This window comes from Actinia tenebrosa, unplaced genomic scaffold, assembly GCF_029948245.1.
Source record: "Actinia tenebrosa isolate PJP-AT-01 unplaced genomic scaffold, QUT_ActTen_1.0 PGA_scaffold0__85_contigs__length_37466705, whole genome shotgun sequence".
Taxonomy (NCBI): domain Eukaryota; kingdom Metazoa; phylum Cnidaria; class Anthozoa; order Actiniaria; family Actiniidae; genus Actinia; species Actinia tenebrosa.
Genome location: NW_028292569.1, coordinates 2,495,395 through 2,520,592, shown reverse-complemented (window position 1 = coordinate 2,520,592; position 25,198 = coordinate 2,495,395). Strand labels below are relative to the sequence as shown.

Sequence of the window (25,198 nt, the reverse complement as noted above, 5' to 3'; positions counted from 1 at the left end):
CTACAGAAGGACTTCCTCGGAAAACAAACAAGGCAGCCTTGGCGACCTCCCTGCAAAAGGATGTACAGCTGGCTGATTGCCTTCCGCAAAACTCGGCAACTATAATTGACGGCATGAGTTTAGTCCAGAAGTTGAGTGTTAGTGGGCGACAGACAACCTTTGGAATGGTTGCATCTTCACTTCTAACAAACGTTCTTCACGAGGGTGCCCAGAGTAGCAGAATCGACGTGGTTTTCGATACTTACCGAGATATCTCAATCAAGAATGCAGAGAGAGCCATGCGAGGAGAAGTTGCCGGAGTCCAGCTGTCAGACATCAGCGCCTCTCAGCTTGTCAAACAGTGGAGGGTGTTCTTGTCTGAGGTAAAAAACAAGACCAGTCTAATAAAATTCATTTCACAAGAATGGAGAAGTGTAGCGTGCATGGGAAGAATGAATGGAAAGGCCTTGTTTGTCACTGCCGAAAACGAATGTTGGAAGATAACGGAAGAGGAAAGCCACATTGTAGAGGAGTTGACAAGTAGCCAGGAGGAAGCTGATACACGTCTGCTGCTCCATGCCGCCCAGGAGGGATACGAGGCAGTCGCAGTCTGCTCTGAAGATCCAGACGTTTTCATCTTGCTATTAAACTTCTGCAGCACCATCAATGCCAAGCTCTTCATGAGATGCGGCTCCAGAACTAGGACACGACTTGTAGATATCACAAGAGTGGTTCAGAGAACAGGGCAAGAGGTATGCGAGGCACTGATTGGGTTGCATTCTTTCACAGGATGTGACACAGTTAGTGCGTTCGCTGGTAAAGGGAAGATAGGAGCCCTCAAGATCCTAAAGAGTGACGATAGCGCGAGAAGAATGTTCCGGGAGCTTGGGCAGGCATGAACAGTGTCGGAAGATCTCTTCGTTCTTTTGGAGAAGTTCACCTGCTCTATGTACATGTCACAAGTGGTCAGCAACACCAGCCGTGTGAATGATGCAAGGTATGAGCTGTTCTGTGCAAAGAATGGGGAGATTGAGTCGCACCAGCTACCACCTTGCCAGGACTCTTTTCGAAAACACGTCCTTCGTGCGAACTACCAAGCAGGTTAGTTGAACATACTTGCTTCTATCCAATATTTGAATTATTATTTGTCTTCTAATTCTAGATGAGAATGATATATAATAGTGCAAGATTGATTCACATCTACAGCTATATGGAGACGGAGCCTGGAAGCTAACCCAGACATCCCCAGTCCAGATGGTATGGGATGGACGATACAGACCTCCACTGACGGCTCATCCATCGAACTACTGATAAACTGGATGGATGGGCAGGCCGCTCCTTCTGCTGTGCTGCAACTGCTGGCTTGTAAATGTAAGAAGACCTGTGAACTCTCGAACTGTGTTTGCATGACCAGTGGATTAAAGTGCACAGATCTCTGCACTCTGAAGGACTGCACTAACCAGCCGGCCCAAGACAATTCTGCAGATGTCATCGATGATGACGTTGACGAAGATGATGATGATGATGACTTTTAATAAACTTTGTCGTGCATTACTGAAGTCATTAGAGTTACAGGGTTTTTCCATTTTGAAAGTTATGAAGTCAGGCATGCATATATAGGGTACTTGCGGGTTTGAACTTCGCTTTAGTTAGTCGACATAAAATAGCCAGAGCTCGAATGGTAGCAGCCTGTTATTAGATGTAATAACTAACTTAAAAGAGGAAATAAAAACTATTGCAGAATGTCAACAACCATAGTTACTCAAGTTTTGCTGTTAAGAGATAGTCTCGATGCAAGGTTTAGGTTTGACTGGATTCAAAGACACAGCAAACAGATCCAGTTTTGTTCGTAAGGGTTATGCCATAGCGTAGATTTATCGGCTGGCCTTTTTAAATGTAAAACAAATGTCCCCAATGGATGAAAGGTCCATCATTCTGTTCATGAAGTTAACTTGATTTGCGAGAATCATATACCCAAATCAATAATTTAAATTCACTTTTTTAATCGAAGCGGCAATGCCTAAAACAGCTTTGGCCGTGAGTCCAGGGGACTGGAAACTAGTCCGTAAAAGTGAATATCTAATAGTATTGAGTTGAAATATTTGGTTTTGAAGCAGAATCACATTTTGCGCTATCAAAACAAACATTTAAAGTCGAATATTTTCAAGATATGCAGGAAAATACAAATTTGAAGGTGTTTGTGGATCTGAATCCTTATGTCGTTCGGCCTATTTGGGTATATTTGGCATTTATAGGCCATGTGACTAATCACGTGATCATTATGATCACATGTGAGTTGAGAGTGATGGTTTAGTTGATAAAAAGTAATGTGCACATATTTTTAACCAATGTATGGGTGTATTAGGTACTTACAAATGCTTTAACTCGTGTTCATCAACCTAAGTGAGCTAAAATTGCCTGTGTAGGGAGGGGTGGGAAAATGGTATTTAAACCATAAAGATGACACTTTGTGCAGTGCTATCACCCAAAAATAAAAACTTAGGTTAATAACCTAAATTGTTATGGCCATGAGCCTTTGTCCATTTGAGTGGTAACAATCCGTCTTTTTTGGGGTCCTGGCTTATACACTATCTTTCATGTCAGTGCGAGTAAGTACAAATGACTAACAAGAAATATCTGAAATTCGCTCAAATAGTTCCAGATTGGCAACAGCGTTTTGCCTTCCCTGTTGCTGCATGTTTATTAGTATGATATAAACTTGACCCAAAATGGCCTCTTCATATATTTGTGTTATTTTTAGGAAAGAATTCGTATGTCAATAAAAGATGTAACGCAATTATATGAGATTACCTCTAATCCTGAATTACATTTTAAGAAAAAGAAGTGAATTATTTTCAAACAAAGATCAAAATCCCAATTTAGAAAAATAATATTACCTATTCAAAACCAAAAATTCCACTGCAACCAGTGAGTACTTTGCCATTAATCAAACATAATTACTAAAAAAAAAAAAAAAAATCGAAAAATCTGAAGTATCTAATACTAACTTCTTTTCTTTTATTAGAAGATGGGTAAATATGACAATGATAATTTTCTACTTTATAAAGGATAATTATAATGTTTCTTTCGGAGCAATCCGACCAGACTCTCCCAGTCCATGTTAATGACCTTCTCCATCGGGGACTAGGAATATGAGTTGGGCATGTGTGGTGTCGGCGTCTTTCATAGGATATGCAGGAAATAGATTATTTGCAATGTGTTTTGCTGCCTTGATAAGAAGATAATCCCTTATGTCCTGTGGTACACAAGATCCCGCATTAGGTTTTTGATATTCGTATAATAAGGAGGGAGTGGCTAAGTTGCCATGCTTACCGGAGGTCTTACTTGATGTATTTCCTTATATGCATGATGTATTATTGCCTTATAATTAAAATATAATCAAATAAAATTAATAATTTGCATATTTTTAGAAACAAAAAGTCGAAATTCATTAATAACCAACCTTTTTCCCCTCTTCTTATGCGCATTCATTAAGCCATGCAATAAAAAAGATAAAACAGTTCTAAGATATCTAAAAGGTGCATTTGGTGTCTGGTTATTCTTAGACTTTGTGCATTTTTTTCTATTTTATCCCTTCATTTTTCCTTCATTCTCTTCATCCTTTCGTTTTCTGTTTTTGCTTTCTTCTTAGCTCTTGGTTAGTGATTTTACTCGTCACCATCATCTTTGCTTTTCTTTTCTTCCTGCAGAGGTAATACCTTAACTTCCATTCAACTTAACCGCGTATGGAAAAATAAATGATGATAATATCAAAAGGAAGCGGAATAGAGCCATGGCAAGTAATATCGCTGTGACTAAATTAAAACACAGAAAACATAAAAACCTGATAGACCGGAAGACGAATTTTTTGCTATACTTAAGTTGCTTCAAGTAATTCTAGTTGTATCTTGCAGAAAAAGGAATAGGATAAAATGTTGACTTCTATACCTGTAGCGCTAGCATTATGTAAAACGCTAGTACTTCATATCAACGCTAGCGACTGTCGCTTTAAAATATACCTACCTGGTTAGAGTGAAACAATGTTACTCTTTTTCCTAGCCACTACAGGGGACACAAGGATCTCTCTCTCTCTCTCTCTCTCTCTCTCTCTCTCTCTCTCTCTCTCTCTCTCTCTCTCTCTCCCCCTCTCTCCCATATATATATGCAGAATTCAGAAAATGAAATGTGTGGCAAAAATAGTAGTCAGCTGCTGAAGCGCACTGAATGATCTATGACAAGTGGTTGTGAGTTAAGTATTAGTGTAACGTTATTTTTAAAGTAATATTATATATTATGGTATTTTCAATTATTTATTTACCAAGCAGACACAACTTCGAAAAGCTTTCTGTTTCCTTTTTAATCTTTTTCTTTTTCTTTCGATAGTTCAATTTGTTTCTTTTTTATTTTTTTTATACCGCAAAGGAATTTTACTTACATCGATGGCGCGTATTGAATTGTTCTCCTATATATGTCGTTACGTGCTTCTCTAATTAAAACAATAAGGTATCGTTTTTGATCATGTGTTTTTGCGTTTTATGCAGCACGAAGAGACACTGAAACCACAAGAACCAATAGCTTTGGAAACAGAATTTGAAACCCTCAAACTTGAACATCAAATCATCATTAATAGTATCCGGTCCCTAATTCAATATCGAGAGTAAAGATGGCCGGATACCGCAAAACCGCAATTTCCATCAGAAACGCATGATCTTTATCAAGAGCTGGAGAACCCGATTATCATTATCTAGGAATTAAAGAATGTACATGATTAATTCCTAATTGGCTTGACGTTTGTAGCCGTTATATTTCCCTCTGAACAGGTAGCTAAACATCGAAGATGTGCATGTTTCATTGTAGAATGCACTGCACCAAGCGTAACGTAGGATTCTAGTTATCTTGGCACAATTCATATCATGAATCTATCACGCACGAATTTTGTTATTCGTTATCCGCTGTTTATTGATTTAAGTTTATTTAGCTGGGCTCAAATAAACCATTCTTTTATATATGGTTTACGTTATCCTTTGTTCTTTGACAAGTTTCGGAAAGTCTGCACTTCCTTTGCTAACGCTACCACGACAACAATTTATTCAAAAAAAGAAAACTAAAGCGCTTGAGCCCAAGCTAATAAAAAATTGATTTTCCGAAAATCACCCTAGCTTCAATTTCCCTCAAATAGAGTTACGTTTTTCGAATATTTTGAGGGGTCTTGAAAGTTTTACAGTAGTGGGAAAAACGCTTTTTTCCATGTGGCTTTAAGAAGATATAGAATCCCACACGCATTAAAATTTGATTCATGAAAGTGAAATAGAATATATACCAATTTAAATATTGCATTATTTTGATCCATCATTGCTTCATAAGAAAGATGGGGTTCTCTGTAGATCTATTGATTTCATTGACGATCAACCTGTTACTCTTGAACAAGGCGCATGGTGATAATTCGTATTTAATCTTTAACTTTCTCCGAGTTTATTAACAGAAATACTCACATTGATAAATAATTATTCATAGTTTTTACTGGCTTAATATTTTAGGTGCAGCTCGTTTCACAGTAGTTCCACCAAGTGTTTTGTATGTGTCTGTAGGAGAAACAGCTAAGCTCGTTTGGGATTACAGTGTGGATAACAAGATGGAAGAGTTTGATCTTTATTGACCAAGATGGTTATTTTATGCTGACAATGGCAGTGCAGTTCAAATTGCACAAGAAAATTTATTCAACAAGATGAAATGGTACATAAACCCCAATACATGTCCTGCTAGACTACTGAACCCTGTTCGAGTGAGTAAAGAATCAACTGCTACACTAGTAATCCATAATGTTACTCTGGCTGATAGTGGTACGTATGGATGTGTTCTGATGCTGGCAACGAGAAGCCCCATAACAAGTAAAGTCAAACTCGTCGTAACATGTGGGTATAATTCTTTCAATTTGTTGGAATGGTTGTTCTTGTTTCTATTAAATTCTTTTCTTGTTTGCTTTAGTTTTTGATTTTGATTTTCCAATTTTTGAAATATCTTCCGTGCGTTTGTTGTTTTTTATTAAGGTGAGGATCTCGTTTTCCCTCTAACATTTATTCAACCATGCATAATCAGACTCGAACTGATAAGTACAATCTTATTCTTAAAATATTGAAATTATTCAATCTTTCGTTCTTTCGTTCTTTCGTTCTTTCGTTCTTTCGTTCTTTCGTTCTTTCGTTAGAGTGCATACCACATATCCTTTGCACTTTCCACTTTGCACTAACATGTACAATAGACCCATTTCGAGTTCTAAATTACCACTGTGTTTCTTGATTACAGACTCATTTACTCAGGCTAAGCCTCGATTTTGTGAAGAATATTCACGTTTTCCAGTCAAGGTCCGTCAAGTTTCAAAGTGTTCGTATTGTTGAACTTGTGCATTCTTTACTATACCTTTAGTATTTGCAAGTAAAAAAAACACTGGTTCGAGGCTTAGTCTGAGCAAATGAGTCTGTAATCAGCGGTAATTTGGAACTCGAAAAGGGTCTATTTTGATAGTTAACTTTTTCATGGATATATGGTATGCAATCTAATGAAAATGTTCGTTGTTTGTCGTATTTGTATTGGCGATGACTGATATGTACTTAGATGCGCTATTTTCTTATTTACAGCATTTCCATCTTTATCGATCAATCCGTCCCTTTCAAACATACCTGTAAACGAATCCCAAGAACTGCATATCAAATGTTCTGCGGTAGAAACTCCTATGCCAAACGTCACGTGGCAAAAAGTACAGGGTGATGTCATTGATCAAGACGTAGGGAATGTGACAATCGATATTACAAACATTACAAGATATGACAGTGGGCAATACGAATGCTGTGCTATTAACAACCTGAACAAACCTCCATTTTGTAAGAGTATCTTGGTAACTGTCCAGTGTGAGTGTAAATGCTATTTTTTTAGATATACAAATATATGTCGTTATATTTTTATGGTGGGGTGAGGGGGCCCTGCAAGGTTTGCAACAAATCAATATAATCACAATCAAGTTCATTGAAACAGTGCAGACTGAAAATATATAATTCACTCTCTTCACAGATGAGCCGCAAATAGATTTATTTCAGTCAAATGACACAGTTACTTCATATAATGGTGGTATAGTCAGGATATACTGTTTGGCCCATGGCGTGCCCTCTCCTCTGATCACGTGGTATGATCCCCGTAATCGATCAATATTGACAGGATCTCATACTGTTACTGGTGTTGGTGTCTTGGAACTAGTAACCATTGACGCAGGCAGCTATGGGTTGTACAAGTGTAAAGCAGAAAATCTACTTGGTTATGATGAACATTTTATTAGTATTATTCAAACAGGTTTGGAGAACAATAATATATTATTAACTTTAGACGATTAAAGAAAAATGGATGGATGGATGGATGGATGGAGGGAGGGAGGGAGGGAGGGAGGGAGCGAGGGAGGGAGAGAGGGATGGATGGATGGATGGAATGATTTACTCGTAAACAATGAATGTCATCTATCCTCAGTCCATCCACCCTCTCTGATGCCAAGTAGAAATCCCCATGGAATAACGACATCATCTCCACAAACCACTACAGGCCAGAATATATGTTCATCAGTGTCAACTAAAAGCTACAAAGCTGTTGTTCTTTTTGGAAAAATAAAAGATGCTCTACCGACAGTCTTTCGTATTCGCGTTTCAGTCAATATTTCAAAAGGAATTCTGAAATTGTGTACATTGGAAAAGATTGCCCATACATTTGAAATATTTGATCTTTTCGGTCTTTTTCTTCTCTTTCGAAAGCAAAAGGTTGTTCTTAAAAGTAAAGTTATATAGCACAAGTAAACTGCGTGACACAACATCTTAAATGACCCTGTAAATCTTCTGTTCTTCGCGAACTACTGGACCGAGCGTGTTTTCGATGCTACGAAACCTAAGAAACCATAAAAGGCGAATGTATAGGCCAACAGATAGTATGAGCTTATAAAATCAGCAAAAATACGGTTTAAAATTTTAACAAATTCCTATGAATTATATATGTTCAGGAAAGCCCGGGGTTTTCAAATCCACTTCTGTTTTTTTTTGTTTTTTGTTTTTTTTGTTTTTTTTTGTTGACAGGTTCTGTTTTATATCAAGGAGAGACGATTTTTAAGCTTGACCCGGGTTATGTCATACATTTTCTCTTGTGAAATACATCCAATAGCGTACATTCAACTCAAAAAGTACGGTGGCTTTTTTCAATAGAATTCAATCTAAACCATATAATACAGTCCGTGAATAGTTGAATTAACTGAATCCACTTCTGGTTTGTTTTTTTTTTTTGTTTTTTTTTTTTTTTTTTTGTTTTTTTTTTTTTTTGTTTTTGTTTTTTTTTGCCTAGATATATAGTCATTATTTTGAGAAAAGTTCCAAAAACCGTGTTTTCGAGACATAATTTGTATGGGCTAACATGAAGGGGCGTGAGCTTGAAATCGTAGCTGACCAAATGTTAACAGATTTTTTTCTGATGTACATATTTAGTTTGTATCGGCACGTGAGGAAAAAAAAGTGAATTGCTATCTTCTAGCTATTCTATCGGAAAGTATATCAATAAAAGCTTTAAAAAAAAGAAGAAAAAAAAGAAAGAAAGAAAGGAAAGAAAGGAAGAAAAAAAACAAACAACAACAACAACAACAACAAAAAACGGATTCAAACAAAAACTGAAGTGAAAGAAAAAATTATTGAAAACTTAGAAAATCAATTCATAAACCGGTATTGATGATGTGTTTCTATTTTTGTTTCCATTTCTGTATTAGTTTAGTTTGTCGTTGTTTTATTTTGCTTTATGTATTTGTTTGTTAATTTTTTTATATTTTTTTAATCAATTTAGTGATTTTGTTTGATCAATAGCGACTTTGAAATGCATAAACAAGTAACAACTAACTATTAAAAGAAAGCGACGTCAGTAAGACTTTGGAACGCCGGTTTCCTTAGATAGTTTTTACTTGTTTATGATTTTGCTTTTGTGTTTGTTTTATTGTTTATAGTTAGATAATGGAGTCAATTGAAAGTAGTAATTAATCAATCAAAGAAACAAACATCAAATCACAATCCAACACATACTCACAGAAGCTGTAATTAATTAAATTAATAACGACTTAGTCATCTATTTTTTTGTTAGTTTCTACTTCTAAGTGGATGGACATAAGTTCAATAAGTTCAACCAATGTAGCGCTTTCAACAACAAAGGTACAACAAGGTAAAAGCCTAATTAAAATGGATTTCTTTCTGGGGTAAATTAAAAATTGACCTATGATACAATTTTCTTTTTTTTCTTTTCTTTTCTTTTTTTTTTTTTTATTTTTTATTTTTTTCATTTATTTTTATTTTTTTCATTTATTTATTTGTTTATTTATTCATTTTCTTTATTTACATTTGCTGTTCTTTCATGTTAATTATTATTCTTTTTTTAAAGTTCCTTTCTTTCTTTCTTTCTTTCTTTCTTTCTTTCTTTCTTTCTTTCTTTCCTTTTTTCTTTCTTTCCTTCTTATATTGTATTTTTGTTGTAGCCAAGACTAGCGGTCCTGTTGGAAGAGACAACAAGGTCAATAAGAAAGTCATTTTATTGGCAGCAGGTGGAGCAGTGATTTTTGTCTTGATAACGACAATCATCGTCCTCGCTGTTATGATCTATAAAAAATACAGTAACAACAAAGGTATATAGCATGTAAAAAAATATTATCATTACCAATCCTTATTGATGTTATATATATGTATCTGGGGGCTCGAACCAGGACCACAGTGGTGTGAGGCGAGCGGTAAACTGCTTCGCCATCCATGCCACCCATGTTGTGCCAGATTGATCGTTATGGTTTCTTCTACTTCTGTGTCTACTTGTTCTCTTCTGCTCCTGCTGCTCACATCAGCGTTACCTATGTTTTCTTGATGACCTTCGTTTATTAATTTTATATGATTGCCCATCTTGGATTCTGTTTCCTAAGTCCTTTTTAATTTTTCCCCTCATAACTCAAAACGGTCAAATCCTTATTTCAAACATCCTCAGTAAGAAACAATTTATTAGTCATGATTTTTAATAACCTAATCATGTAAGTCATGGGTTTAACCATGCATAACCATTTTACCAACTCTAAAGACCACTTTTATATTGTGGGTTATTTATATCAGCAGATAGAAAAAAACAACCAGGAGAAAATGAGTACGTATTTATGTCTTGATCACAAAGTCAGATTATATTCTGAACGCGTATATTCTTAAGCACTAAAACCAATTCCTTTGAGTTTAGAATTCCTTCTTCGCCACTGGAGGCTGTAGAAGATGACATACCCATATATGCAAGTGTCGATTTGTCAAAAAAGAAGAGAAGAAGACAACAGGGGGACATACCGATCTATGCCCAGGTAGACAAGAGCAAGAAAGAGGTATGAAAAAGATGCTAGAATAGAAAGTTATCATCATTTTTTATTGATTTGTACAATAGCTTATTATCGGTTTTTTTTTATTTTTTTATTTTTTATTTTTTATTTTTTTAATCAATTGAAATGACAACAATTAAAGCCATATTTAAATATAAAGGTTTCAATTAGTGTGCTGCAAAAGTATCATCTGTATATCTAGCGACCATGCTTCATTTTACATTTCTTTTAATTACACGCACAGAATCATGAAATTTGAAGTCCAACAAAAAAACCATTTAGTGGGTGTCCATCAAAATAATATTATTTTGAAATATTGCAAGGCCTATAGAACATCATGCATTGAGGACGATTTGGCATGCAACACATGTTTTTTTGCTGTAAGGTAGATTTTATACTAAACAACTGAATTAGTTGGCCAATAACTTGTTTTGTTATTATAGCACCAAGACCATCTCATCTATGCGGAATTAGATCTCCTGCCCTCAACTGAAGTCATCCCTCCACCAATACCAGATCGTGACGCATATAATGAGATTCATTGCAGCCAACATGCACATCATGGTGACAATGTAGAGTGTATATATGAATCTATTTTTCTTGAATGATGCGCAATATATTTTTCACTAATACAATTAGCTACAACAATCTTACGGACAAGATTACTCGAAGTTTACGATAATTTCAGGCATCATTCTAAGAGAGTATATACTGAAGCGATGTATTATTATCTTTACTGTTCATTTTATCAAAAAGTCAGATAGGCAAAAGAAACAAGAATAAATTCATGCTATTAACGATTTTAGAGAATACATATAATAATAATAATAATAATAATAATAATAATAATAATAATAATAATAATAATAATAATAATAATAATAATAACTTTATTACTGTCTCTAATCTTCTAGCCGGGCACAAGTGCCCTACTAATCGGGGAGACAAAAAAAAAAAAAAGAGAAATAGATAAATAAATGATTAAATAAATAATTGAATAAATTAAATATATATATATATATATATATATATATATTAATAAATAATAAATAAATTAAGTAAAATAATAAAAATATATATTAATAATAAAAATAAAAAATAAAAAATAAAAAAATAAAAAATTAAAATTAAAAAATAAAAAATAAATAAAATAAAATATAAAATACTTTATGACTATATATATAATTATGATTTATGACTATCTGAATATAATGTAACGTTATTATCGGAATAAAATATGATTATATAAATATAAATATAATATCTCTATATGGAACTTAAGGTGAGTTTGATTAAACATATTAATTCTGGACGGTTGGATATTACTGACGTAAGGAGCATCGCGCGGTCGCGTTGTTGTTGGTATAGTACAAACAGAGTCAAGTACGGATCGGCCGTTAAAGAAGTAACGCTCATCGGCTATTCAAACCGTTTGTCCTTTGGAAGAAAACGTCTGATGCATTATGACAGCGAAGGAACACGGACACAAGATAAGTACAAGTATATACGTTTAATTTAATTCAAATAATCGAAAGGAAAAAAAAAAACCTATAGAAATCCAACCACATTCGGTGTCCTAGTGCCCTTGAACTGACTGTCTCGATGACCGACTATTTGATTGATAATTTGATTTTCCGGCTTTAATTCATAACCTGAAAAATGTCTACACCACTGGAAAATTTAATCGGTTTTCAGGTAATGTAAATAATTTGTAAACTTTTAAATCCTATACGAGTCGGTAAAGAGTCCACTGCTACACTGGTTATCTCTAATGTCACCGCTGCTGATAGTGGGATATATGAATGCATGATCGTGTTGACCACGGCAGCCTACCGGTATCAAGTAAAGCAGGATTAATGGTCACAGGTAACTGAGAAGTGTCTAATTAGCTCACCCCCCCCCCCCCCCCCTTGTGAATGACGTCCACCAAAACCTTTTTCGTTGAGACAGAAACAATCGCTAGAGGGCGTGTGTGATTGAGAAATAGCTATAATACATTTGGGTAAAAAAAACATATTGCATAATAACAAATTTTAAGTAAATAATCGTAAACAATTCCTGGATCGAACAAATTATTTTGGTCAAGAGCGTACTCGAGCAGTTCAAAATTAATCATCGCAAGACCAAAAACATATTGTTTCTTATATGAGCATATTAGTTGCATCTCCTTCCCTCACAGTTTCGTTACTTTATGGTTTGTTTACTGGCATACAGTTGGTCCCCATTTCAATCCCCAACCACCATTATCAAAAAATATAACAGAAGGCCAAGAGCTGAGTGTGCCTTGCACTGCTGTTGGTCCACCAACTCCTAACATCACGTGGGTGCAGATAATAGGTTACGTGATCAAAAGAACAGGAACCGGAAGTGCTACACTGAGGATAAGGAGCATTAGAAGAGATCAGAGTGGGACGTATGAGTGTCAGGCCAGGAACAGCCCTAATAAGAAACCGGTCACTGCAAAAGTTGTTGTCACTGTGCATTGTAAGTATCAAAAATTACTTCGTTGCTCATGTTGTCTCTATTTTGTTAGTATACGTACTCTAATAATCAAATCCTAAGACTTAGGAATGGGGTTAGGAACAACTCTGTGGAGGAGGCTAGATTCATCCAACGTTTAGAAATGTGATTTCCATGTGACCTCACCACAGGTGGTTGCTTATATTCCTTGATTGTATTTATATCTCTATATCGATACTTACATAACCTCAATCTGTTAAGCATTCATTACAGTATGGATGTAATACTGATGCTTCTTTCTTATTCAGTAGCCTTCTACACTGTCAAATGTTTATTAACGACCCAAATATTCAAGGTGACAGCGAGGACAGCGACGCCGGGCTGATGACGCGAGAAAGTTTAATTTTCCGTGCGCGCCGCCGTCCTTCTTGCGGTTGACGTGTTCACCAGAAAGCCAGTTGCTGCTTTTTCACGTCATAGGACATAGGAAAACGTTTTTAAAACGTGTTATTGTCATCATCTAGAATCGCCGTCCACTTTCCTTTCGCTGATCTTAAGTTACCTTTATAATAAAAATGATACGTACAATCTGCCCCTGTCTTTTTATGATTGCATAGACCGATAGTTTGTTTGGGTGGCCTTTCCTTGTCCAATAGTAAGAAAACCTTATTATATTTTATGCATTTCAGCTCCTCCAAATATCACTGCAGCTTTAAATGCTAAAATAGTTGTACAAGGTGATATAATCATACTTAGCTGCACAGCAGATGGTTATCCACCTCCATCCATATCATGGACGAAGGTTGATGGTGTCATCAAAGCTGGTCACACAGTATCTAGGGGAGCACTTAAAATACCTAATGCTATCAAAACAGATGCTGGCAAGTACATATGTACAGCAAAGAACACCTTTGACAGCAGGGAATACACTGACAATGCAACCGCCACTGTCGTAGTTAAATGTAAGTAACTTGTATGTTTTATACGGATGCTTTCCTCAATGAGTACTCGCTTGATGCATTAGGCTGGATAACGTTTTTTGAATTCGTTATTCAAGTTATCAGCCTACGTTTTGAGTATTTTGAGTAAAAGAAGAAAACACATCATTCATTATTTTATCGATCAAAAATTTAAGTAACCACATTTTAAATGCTTTTTAATAATAGTATAATTGTAATATTTTATTTTATCAGACCACCCATCTATCATGCTTGGCAATTTAAAAAACCGGACAGTGAATGAGAGCGACTCCCTAAGTATAAAGTGTGATGGAGATGGTTACCCACCACCAACCACCAAATGGAAGACACCAACAGGATCTGTCCACACTGGGAATGTCTACAGCATCCCGTTAGTCAGCAGAGCACATGCAGGGACATACACGTGTACAGCTAGTAACGGGATAGGAAGAGAAGCAGTGGCCAGAATACAAGTTACTGTGCAGTGTAAGAAATATTCAAACAAATTTGTAAATAGTGCGTAATTTCACTAAACTATGCAAATTAATAATAATAATAATAATAATAATAATAATAATAATAATAAAAGAATGGAAGGTAACCAAATAAGGCATTTATCAGAAAAGAAAATATTTTCTTAATCATAGACAAACCCGTTATCGATGGTTCTCAGGCTTCTACAAAATTCAAATCATGGAATGGTAACAGTATTCGAATGAGATGTTTTGCAACTGGTTTACCTGCACCACGGATATCATGGTACAAACCAACAAATCAGCAGGTCACTACAGGTATCAACCTTGTACCCGGGGGTAGTGAGGTGACAATGCTGACAACTGCTGACCAAGGGGATTATGGACAGTACAAGTGTCGAGCAACAAACATCCTGGGAAGTGATGAACACGTCATCAATGTTGCTCAGCTGTGTAAGTTTAAAGTTCCTTATGCATGTAAAATTATTTTACCAATATCACCAATTCTCGGATTGAAGTAACAAAACTTCATCTAAATATCTTCAACTAAATATATATTTCTTTTTTTCGGTATTAAGATGTTGCTAATAGAGATTTATTGCTCTCCAAGTTCCCCCAGGTGCTGTTACATTAACGATAACCAAGATTGAAGCATCATCATCAAATGTGAGATGGACCAAACCTGCTGATGATGGTGGAAGTCCAGCACTGCTTACCTACTGTAAACTGATTCCCACATCTTTGTAAGGACAATTGACACGTACGCCGTACTAACAGGCTTAAAGAAAGACAGTCAGTATAGGGTTACAGTATATGCTAAGAATGGCATTGGTTATGGAGTGTCATCAACCAAGATTATCACTACCAAGAAAACAGGTAAATAAAATACATATTTTGCGACCTGACTAATTACATTGAGTGACCTAAAGTAAAGACATGAACATCCTTCATAACAAGACAAGCTATTCAAATGAATTAAAAACTTATTTTTTGCAGAATTCATAGCTCATTATTGTATAAATGCTGATCATCTTGCATACATTGGTCTGGATTTAGGCAGGCCAGAAATTCCAGAACTCTTGACAGCGCTGCTCATAGAGGGGGGATCAACTATACAAGTTCTTCTAAGGTGGACAAAACCCGATGACAATGGGGGAAAGATATCCCATTATAATATCTACACGAAAGAACGAAAAGAACAATCTGACTGGACCAAATATGAAGATGCCATTGACCCTGTTCGACTGGAATACATCGTGACAAAGACCATTGAGTATGGAAAGACATACAAGTTTACAGTTACTGCATGGAATAGATATGGAGAAAGCATCAGGGATGAACGTAATGTTAAGACTGTAAATACTACAACAGATAAGACGGTATATAACAGTGGTATGTACATATGGCTTTGGTATTTAGTACCAGATCGATATTCGGGTGAGATTAAGTTATTGGCGGGTTAAAGAAATCTCAGTCGAGGTGATAATTGAGGTTATTTCAGCCGTTACTATGGTGTCCTAAATGTCCCTGATGGTGATAAGAATTGAATCAAAGTAAATATGAGTGCCTGAATGACATAATTTCGGAATTGATGGCGAAAACCTGTAGTCATTCGCTTGGATAATCAACAATCCGCGATCCGCGTGCATTTAATTAGTTTTCATCAATATTCAATATCCTAAATACGCTATAAATAATTATGGCGACGCGACATTACAAACAGATCAATTTTATGACATGTTATGACAAAATGCATTTGTGCTTATGAGAATATCTTAAATGAAAATATGCATATATATGTTTTTATTTTCAAAAGCACGGGCGATACATTAAATGCCGCAAAATCTTTTAAAAAATAAATGTTCTTCTCTTTTAATCTCATTTAAAGAATTGTTTTGTTTCTTAGGTAAATCCTTTAATAGCTGTACGGAGGGAGATTCGAGATATTGTAAGTACGGGCAATAATAGCAATAACTGAAAACCAAACAACCGTGTATTTAAATTATTTATTTGTACTTATTTTTCATTCATTTTTCTCACAACAGTCACAATTGTACTTGGAGTCATTATCACAATTATCGTTCTCTCTCTTGGTTTCAATTCATTTCAATTTATTTGGTCAAGAAGGAAAGAGAAATTAAATTGTAAGTGCGCGTTAATTAAATTTCAAGTGCGCGTTAGTGTTGAAACAAATAATGTTCTTTACAATTTAAGCTAAAAATTACTTAATTAATCAATTAACTTTGTTTATGAAGAATTACACTTGATAGAAATTAAGCTAATAAGCTCGTGGTCCTCTTTCAACGTCTCTAATTAATTAGGGGCGGGACTACCATTAACGTAGTCATCATCCGAGCCAGGTTAAGCTCTAACCATTTGGAGATGTAATTACAAAGGCATCACCTCAGACCTAAGACCCTGAGTTATGTTAAGTCCCTGGGTTTGAAACCATAAGCTATTAATCTTAGTTTTTTGTTTTTTGTTTTTGTTTTTTGTTTTGTTTTGTTTTGTTTTTTTCATTCTCATTTGGCGTTTTTGCTTCATTTCGTCTTCTTCTTTTTCTTCCTCTCTATTTTCTCACTCGCTATATGTTTTTGGTTATTAACATTACATTTTGCTGTCATTTCAGGTAGAACTAGAAAACAAAACCAACCCAACCAGAGGTAAACGACACTTAGTTGCATGCAAATAAATATAACTCTCCTTGTAAAATATATTGTATTATTGTTCCTTCATTGGTGTATTTTCAGAACAACTACCATCAAAGCTGCCAACGAGGACTACGATGTGAGTGATGATAATTTTATATGGTTATCAACTGCGTGCATTGTTTCCCAAAATTGTAAAACTTTTTCTTTTTCTACCTTTATATAAGAACGAACTTGAGATAGACGAGAATGTGGTATCCGCTGTTACAACATCACTTCCACAGCCGCCTGCCAACACTGGACCAGAATATGAAACCATACCACTGCCAAATGAGATTGCAAGACCTCATAAAGTCTTTGCACCCAATCATCCCCAACATTATGAGGACCTAAATTTCCTAAATACATCTGAACAAGGTGTCCAAGGACCACTGTATGAGCCCCTTCGCGAAAGAATCAAGGAATCTATAACCCATTCTAATGACCAAGAGATCCACCCGTATCAACCCCTTTCTCTTGGGAACGAAACATCTTATTATCACTCCTTGCACACTAATAAAATGGAGACTGTCATATAATAAACTAGACAGTTAAAAAGAGTTGCTCAAAGTTCGCCCATGTATTTTTTCCCCAGCAAACCTATCCATACATTATATTCCAAAACACTACAAATAAAATGAAGTTAAGGTATCTTAAAAATAAGTATTAATTGCGAATTAATTGCTTATACGTTAACGTAATTTAGTGTGATTGTCGAAGAACAGGAATTCACACCTTTAATAATACAATCAATTTAACTTTATTTCTCGCCCGCATTATTTCGATGCATAATGTATCAGTTCAATGGGCGAACCTGCGTGTACTTTATTCCTATGAATAAACCGGCGTGTAAATATCTTTTTTTGGATAACTCGGTATTTCATAATAGGAAAGTCTTAGTGCGCATTATTTCACTGGATAACTTGGTATTCCACTGGGCAATTCGAAGTGCTCATCATTTCTTTGGATAAACCTGCGTGTGCATTATTGTTATCGATAACTTAGCATTTCTAATGGCAGGTCTGCATGTGCATGATTTTTATGGATAATTCCGCATACTGGGCAACTATGGGTATGCATTATTTTTTATGGATAGCTCGGTGCGCGGATCATGTTAATTGATGACTTGGTATGCGCATCATTTCTATTTATGACCCAATATCTATCTATCTATCGATGGATACCCTGATATTTCTATGGGCAACTCTGTGTGCACATGATTTTTAAAGACAACCTAGTATGCACGTCCTTCACATGGATGACTCGTATATCGCCTCATTTATATGGGTATTTTTTCATCATTCGTAAAGATCCGGCCCGGTATTTTTACGGAATACCCGATGAGCACATCCTTCCCATGGATGATTCAGTGTGTGCATTATTCCTATGGATTACTCGGTGTTCACAACGTTCACATTGATAACCTGGTGTGCACATTATTTCTGATCTATGAGTAACCCGGTATTTTGGTGGGCAAGCCGATGTACGAACCCTTCCCATAAATGTGCGCACATTTATGGTGACCTTATGCGCAACCGAATATTAGTGAATAAACTGATTATTTCCTTAAATATTTTAATATCCATATTTCAATATCATATTTGTTTGCCACAAAGCCACAAATTTTCAAAGCAAGCGAAGGGTTTTTAGCCTACGTACTAGTAATGTTTGCGTTACCAGTAACTAATCTGCATAAAGTGATAAAGCAAAAAGGTCAATCACGCACAGCCAATGATCGACTTATAAATACGTTCTCGCTCTGAAGCAACATAACTTGCTATTTGTAACATATTGCTGTCTTTCATTTTTATTACATTTATCTTGAATTTTGTCCAAATGCGAAGTATTTTAATTCGTAGACTGCTCATTCTTTGTGTTCTGGGTTTGTATCCTCTGGTAGTAGGTAAGTCAATTTTTACATATAAGTAGAGCTGGTTCTTATTACTCTAATTTTGTAATTAAAATAACGAACGTACATTCACGTTTCCCTTTTTAAAGTCAAATTCCGTTAAAAACAACCCACATGTAACAGAGGCATATAATTAACTGACTTACTAAATGCATGTAACCATCTAATGATCGAGCTAGAAGTAAAGTTTAAATTAAAATAGCGTCACGGTATAGCGGAAGTTTATGCATGAGGAGCACAGCAAACAAGTCATTTTCTCGTCTTTCCCTATTTGATTCGCCTCTTCGATTTCTTATCCTTTTTGGGGTCGTGTATTTTCTTTTAAATCTGAATCTGAAGATAAATTTCGGCTAGCAAGTACTTCACCTACGAAATATATATATTTCGCGCAAGCTTTACTTTCAGAAAAGAAATAATTGGCAAACACACACAAAATGCAAGGGTCAATCCCAATATAATTCTTAATCTTTTTCGTCTTTTTTAGAAAGTGACATAAGAAGCCCAAGCCCTATGATACGAAATGTTGGTCAAGATGCTTTCTTCATGTGGAACTCAACCAATGGACATCGCATGTTTGAAGCGAGTTGGGGACTGTTATACGATGGACTTGTTAAACCACAGTTCATCTACGTAGACAGATCAAATAATGTTGTGCTTAGCACGGATTTGGACAGAAATGCTTTACGTTACAAAGGAAGAGTTCATTGGTTTGGTGATATCAATTCAGGACACGTTTGGTTCAAACTAACGAATGTTACTCTCAACGATACCAATCAGTATGTTGCAGGGATTGTGGAAGAAGGGAAACCAAACACCATATATTCGGCACAATTAACTACCGCAGGTATGGATTGCTTCTATAACTCTTATTGCATGTCGGGGGATTATAATGAATAAATAGTTAAATAAGTTGCTTCAGAAAAAAAACAAAAACCAAAACAAACAAACAATTAAACCATTTTACAAAAATCAGCTGGTTGAGCATTAATCTAATTGTCAGTTAAATCATCCATTGCTATGCTATTCTTCATCAGTTACTCCCCAGTTTGTTCAACAACCTCCTCTAGATAGGAGTATAGAAGAAGGTCAGGATCTAGTTATAAAATGTACTGCTGTTGGTCCACCGACACCTAAAATCACGTGGGTACAGATAGAAAGTCAAGTCAGCATGAGTACGGGAATGGGAAGTGCTACACTGAGGATAGCAAACATTAGAAGAGATCAGAATGGGACGTATGAGTGTAAGGCCAGCAACAACCCAAATGAGAGACTGGCCACTGCACAAACTGTTGTGACTGTTTATTGTAAGTTAAACATAAGCAGCTTATGTTTGTTGTTTTATAGTTGTCACTGTTGCAGCTGCTGCTTCTGTTCCGGATGTTGTTCCTTTTGTTGTAATGAAGGTGAAACGTGATGGATTGTGATTTTGTTCATGGTGTACATTTTGCGTGGTTTTATATTCATTTTATTATTTGTCATGTTTATTATCAGTCAAACCAACTGTTAATGAGTCTCATTCGACTTCAAAATCAAAATCATGGAATGGCAACAGTATTCATCTCAGATGTTTTGCAGCTGGTTTACCTGCACCACGGATATCATGGTACAAACCAACAAATCAACAGATCACTACAGGTGTCATCATTGTACCCGGGGGTAGTGAGGTGACAGTACTGACAGCTACTGACCAAGGGGACTATGGACAGTACAAGTGTCGAGCAACAAACACCCTTGGAAGTGATGAACACATCATCAATGTTACTCAACTGTGTAAGTCTATTCAGAAAGCAATCGTGAAAGTTAGTATGTACTATTCTTGTGCAATTTCAATTTTATAATATGCCAAGTCGAGCCGTTTCAGTATATTTCTAACAATATGGGATTTCCTACAGTTCCCCCAGGTCCTGCTTCTTTAACGTTCACCGATGTCGAAGCATCATCCATCAATGTTACATGGTACAAACCTGCTGATGATGGTGGACTCGTTGTCACTGGTTACTTACTGGAAGTAAGTACCAAGCCCCCAGTGATCACAGTGAATACCCATACTGTTATAACAGGGCTGAAAGCAAACACACAATACACGGTCAAAGTGTATGCCAAGAATATTGTTGGATATGGAGTGGAGTCTTCCAAAGTTATCAGAACACAGAAAATAGGTAAATACAACAATAATATGAAAGAAAGATGAAACTGTTTATTACCAAAGTCTTCAAAAAATATCAGTACAAAGAGAACAGGTATGTATAACATCGAGATGACTCGATAAGGTAATCCTGATTTCTCGTTTCTCTGGAACAGATTTGTGTGTTTGTGTTGTATATTACTGCAGGCCCTATGGGCTTATGCAATGATATTACTTTACATAAATATTGGGTACACAATGTATTATTCATTGAATAAAGTATTGCGCACACTAAAAGCTAATAGGGTAAACGGACAGATATTTTTATCTGATTCTGAATTATCATACATAATAATTCAACATCAATTGTTATCATATATAGAATAATCCATCAGTATTAATTTAGCGCCTGCACAATCCAACGATTGCGATTCGGTTTCAATTCCAGCTTGGTGAGTTTGTGTTGAAAAGCTGGTACAGTGAAACCAGGATGTGTTTTATCATCCTTTGTTAAATATAAGGTTCAGTCATCTTTTTTAATACGTTCTTGTAAGGTAAGCCAGCAATGCCAAAGTTGATGACAGCTCTGCTGAAAGCTACAGGATCGAAACTCTTAGTATTTTTGAAGTGGAAAGAGCCAGATGACAATGGTGGCAACATAACAAGATACACAATCTACATGAAGGAAGTCGTAAAGAAAGCTAATTGGATAAAATATGATGACGTCACTGATTCAAAGCGGCTTGAGTATACGTATATAATAACAAAGAACATAGTTTGTGGGAAAACATATATGTTCATGATAACTGCATGGAACAAATATGGAGAATGTGTGAGGGATGAAGGAAGTGCCAAGACTATAAATACCACAGCAGACAAAGCAGCTTCTTTATGTGGTTCGTATGAGGAATAGATCATTTAATGATTAACATCATATCTAAAGATAAATGTCCTTCGAATTTGATAAAATAATAATGTAATCTTATTGAGCCTAGTTTGGAGATAATGAGAATTCTGAGAACTTTTTCCAACTATAATCATTTTCCGTTCTCTCTTCTATTCTTGTATTAGCAACGAAGCACTTTCCAGAGGAAGGAACAAAATCCTGTAAGTATAAAACAGAAAGTGAGAAACACATATATAATAAAGAAACATAAGTGTCATTTAGCGTTTGAAATGAAACAAAACAACCAAAAACAAACGAAAAAAGAAAAAAGAAACAAAAACAAAAACAACAAAAACAACAACAACATCAAAACAAAACAAACAAACAAACAAAAACAAAACAAATAAGGAACAGAAGGAAGAGAAGGAACATCAACAGAAACAAGGAACCATTAACGTTTTTTGCTGCATTGTGTACTTTGATATTCATCCCACTCTTTTCTAGCAGCTTCTACAGTCCTGGTAATCATTATTGCCATCCTTGTTCTCTCTCTTGGTTTTAACTTACTACAACTTTTATACCTAAAAAGAAGAGTTCAACTGAGCAGTAAGTTTACTTTGTAATTCTCGTTTATTGAACAGTAGCTGCATCTCTACATGTACAATTAATTTGATATATGAAGTAGCTATAACTTTTCAAAACATGGCGATGCAGCTGTATTCAAGATCCATTTTTCCAACGTATTTTTTTTAGGTAGAAACGAAAGCCAAGCCCAAAAGAGGTACCAAACCAAACGTTTCCAAATATATATATATATTGTTGTTTTTATAATTTAGATCATAACAGATGCAGGTTTGGGGATTTTGTTGTGTTTTCCCATACACAGTGTTGTTAAAAGAATCCTAATACACGCGTCCCCTTTATTACATTGTTCGCCTACATCACTCTCGAAGCTCTTTCATGCACTGGCGGAGCACAATTTCTTCAAATTTGCTAAGCCAAGGTTCTCTGCAAATTACCAAAGTTTCCTTTCTTTCATTCTACAGCAAGTAGGTTGAAATTTTTAGACAGATTCTCTTTGTGACATTATAACTTTTTGGTCTTCCAACTGTTAGACATCACAACTTTTGAAATCGACCTTAGATATTCTGTTACTAAAATTTATCAAATCTTGCGGAAAGCTTCAAGTGGTCGTAAAACCTCTAACAAGAATAACAAGAATGGAACTGGAATTCCAACCTTCACATACAAAACCGCCATTTTCCCTGGCAGAGAACATGGTTCAAGGCATAGCATTACATTGCTTCCGACGCGCAGTGCATTGTAGTTGACTAGGAGTCTTTATACACATTTACTTTTTTTTCCATTCCAATTTAGCAAAACACTTAAGAAAACTTCTTCTAGAGAAAGCTATGAGGTACACCACATATTTTTGCTAAATTAGTCTGTAAATACAACCTTTTTAACATGATGAGTTGTAGCATTTTCCCCCTTTATTTCTATCATTTAGAACGACCTTGAGTTGGAAGGAAACACACCAGCAGCAGTTGTAACATCACTTGCACAACAGTCTGTACGAACTGGACCAGTATATGAAACCATCCAACTTTCAGTTGAAGATGTAAATCCTAACGGAGCCCACTCTTCTGAAGATACCGGTAATTATCAGGAACTCAATCTGATGCCAAACACTTCTATTCAAGGGACACATGGACCAGTGTACGAGCCCCTTGGCACAAGTTCTGTGGATTCCCCTATGCAGCACGATAATAATAATGAGCAACACCCGTATGAACCCCTGCATATTGGAAACCAAAGCACTACCTATCAATCCCTGCAGACTAATAGTAGAGAGTCTGCCATATGATGACGAGCTGGAAAACAGTCAGGCGACTGTCAGGCCGTGAATGTCAAAATTTCTTCTGCTCCAATTTAAGATTTGAATAAGTATACTGCTAATGCTTAATCATTTGTAAATTAATGAAAAGTGCAACAGTTAAAAAAAAAAAAAAAAAACAAAACATAAAACGAGAGAACTGCAATGCATTTTTGATAGATATCAAATTGATGACAATAATTACCAGTAATTTCTCATGATATCATGGGAGTGTTTTTAGAAGGTCTTAATTAATCAGTCTAACTAAATGGCCGGCAGTTTTTTTTTTTTTTTTTCCACGGGATTTTACTATTTCAATTTGACGGATTTGGGTAGACGGAAATAGTTTACTCATTAATTAGAAACGTTTCACTTTTCCATCTATTCTATTAAAAGTCAAAAAAAAAAAAAAAAAAAAAAAAAAACCGGAAAAAAAAGAAACAAGAGTGAGTAGCTACAATGTTTTGGTCACCCATCCAAGTGCTAACCCTCCCATCTTGAAAGACAACGATTTATCCACTGGACCACGGTTCAAGGTCAGTTAGCATAACAATAGCCGCGAAAACAATGCACCGAATAGACTAGACTTTTTAACATTGTATTTTCAACCGATTCAGTGCGTGGCAGAGATGCAAGGGATTAGCCGATATGGTCTGGGGGCCGGCTAGTCTCTCCCCTGATGCTTTGGCTAGAACATTTTCTTGCGTAATTCGTGCACCCAAGGGCAGAAGGATTTAATCGCCGTCAGGTCCGAAGTCCATACGCCGCCTCAGCTCTGCGGATGTCTCGGGGGTATGGCACAGTGGAATCGAGTTTTTGAATTTCTTTTGGTGGGTTCGAATCCCATCTTATCCACATTTTTTTACATATACATATACATATTTTATCTTTTTTTTTTTTTTTTTTTTGTTAGATTTAAACATTAAACAAGCTATAGGCCACAGAAAAACAAACGAGGAAGCCACAAAATCATTCATTCATTCACATTCATTTTAAAGTCTTTTTTATGATTGTAATCTCCAAAACATTTTTTTAATGACCAGCCGATGGAAGGCTTATTCCCAGCACATTTCATTTGAAAAAAGCTGTCACTTTGCATCACTATTAGTGCCATCATGCATAAATACTGAAGGAAATTTTCAATAAACGAATAAAATAGCTTTAGCTGTAACAGAATATTTCACTTTGGTATTATATTGTATCAGTGCGGTGGTACCTATGAAAATGCTGATCAATAACGCATATATATATATTTAAAAAATAAATAAAAGAAATTAAAAGAAATAAATATGAAGAAGAGAATGGAAAACATGACATTAACTCAAAGCATTGCTATTCTGCGTTACTTTTGTTCATTCTTTCAATCGCATCACCATGTTTGCGTTACTGACTATTAATCTATATAAAGTTCTAAAGTATGAAAGGTCAGCCACAGCCGAGTAATT

General features: G+C 35.6%; 2 protein-coding genes and 1 long non-coding RNA gene across 4 annotated transcripts; 2 read left to right on the top strand and 1 right to left on the bottom strand.

Annotated features, from left to right (window-relative positions):
- Positions 1 to 2,975: 2,975 nt before the first annotated feature.
- On the bottom strand, positions 2,976 to 4,100 carry LOC148913227 (uncharacterized). The gene is made up of 3 exons (XR_016119050.1): positions 4,003 to 4,100; positions 3,313 to 3,360; positions 2,976 to 3,235 (listed from the first exon to the last, which is right to left on the bottom strand). It is a non-coding gene; the product is annotated as an uncharacterized LOC148913227 (long non-coding RNA).
- Positions 4,101 to 4,727: 627 nt separating this feature from the next.
- Positions 4,728 to 11,158, top strand: LOC148913226 (protein amalgam-like). 2 transcript variants are annotated; one of them, XM_089026009.1, is made up of 9 exons: positions 4,728 to 4,799; positions 5,517 to 5,891; positions 6,615 to 6,884; positions 7,045 to 7,320; positions 9,127 to 9,204; positions 9,515 to 9,661; positions 10,131 to 10,161; positions 10,249 to 10,384; positions 10,822 to 11,158. In XM_089026009.1, exons 2-9 carry the CDS (start codon positions 5,705 to 5,707, stop codon positions 10,984 to 10,986), a joined length of 1,290 nt encoding a protein of 429 aa, XP_088882135.1. In that variant the 5' UTR covers positions 4,728 to 4,799; positions 5,517 to 5,704; the 3' UTR covers positions 10,987 to 11,158. The 2 variants fall into 2 exon arrangements, with proteins under 2 accessions (XP_088882135.1, XP_088882134.1); XM_089026008.1 differs by lacking the exon at positions 4,728 to 4,799 and adding an exon at positions 5,330 to 5,414.
- A 1,022-nt stretch (positions 11,159 to 12,180) lies between these two features.
- On the top strand, positions 12,181 to 24,043 carry LOC116287384 (hemicentin-2). The gene is made up of 22 exons (XM_089026006.1): positions 12,181 to 12,244; positions 12,593 to 12,862; positions 13,150 to 13,193; positions 13,464 to 13,800; positions 14,032 to 14,283; positions 14,445 to 14,723; positions 14,881 to 15,013; positions 15,331 to 15,662; positions 16,900 to 16,933; positions 17,021 to 17,057; positions 17,146 to 17,351; positions 18,730 to 18,860; positions 19,351 to 19,710; positions 19,901 to 20,170; positions 20,358 to 20,636; positions 20,759 to 21,025; positions 21,546 to 21,887; positions 22,063 to 22,098; positions 22,382 to 22,483; positions 22,631 to 22,658; positions 23,255 to 23,294; positions 23,388 to 24,043. The coding sequence occupies exons 1-22, from the start codon at positions 12,181 to 12,183 to the stop codon at positions 23,742 to 23,744; spliced, it is 4,200 nt and encodes a 1,399-aa protein (XP_088882132.1). The 3' UTR covers positions 23,745 to 24,043.
- The last annotated feature ends 1,155 nt before the right edge of the window (positions 24,044 to 25,198 follow it).

Excerpts from the sequence above, each read along its gene's own strand:
- LOC148913226 (XM_089026009.1), top strand. The coding sequence starts at position 5,705 with ATGAAATGGTACATAAACCCCAATACATGTCCTGCTAGACTACTGAAC. Across the intron at positions 5,892-6,614 it reads AGTCAAACTCGTCGTAACAT|CATTTCCATCTTTATCGATC; the intron begins GTGGGTATAATT and ends TCTTATTTACAG. Across the intron at positions 9,205-9,514 it reads AACAACAAAGGTACAACAAG|CCAAGACTAGCGGTCCTGTT; the intron begins GTAAAAGCCTAA and ends TTTTTGTTGTAG.
- LOC116287384 (XM_089026006.1), top strand. The coding sequence starts at position 12,181 with ATGCATGATCGTGTTGACCACGGCAGCCTACCGGTATCAAGTAAAGCA. Across the intron at positions 12,245-12,592 it reads AGCAGGATTAATGGTCACAG|TTGGTCCCCATTTCAATCCC; the intron begins GTAACTGAGAAG and ends ACTGGCATACAG. Across the intron at positions 13,801-14,031 it reads CGCCACTGTCGTAGTTAAAT|ACCACCCATCTATCATGCTT; the intron begins GTAAGTAACTTG and ends TTATTTTATCAG.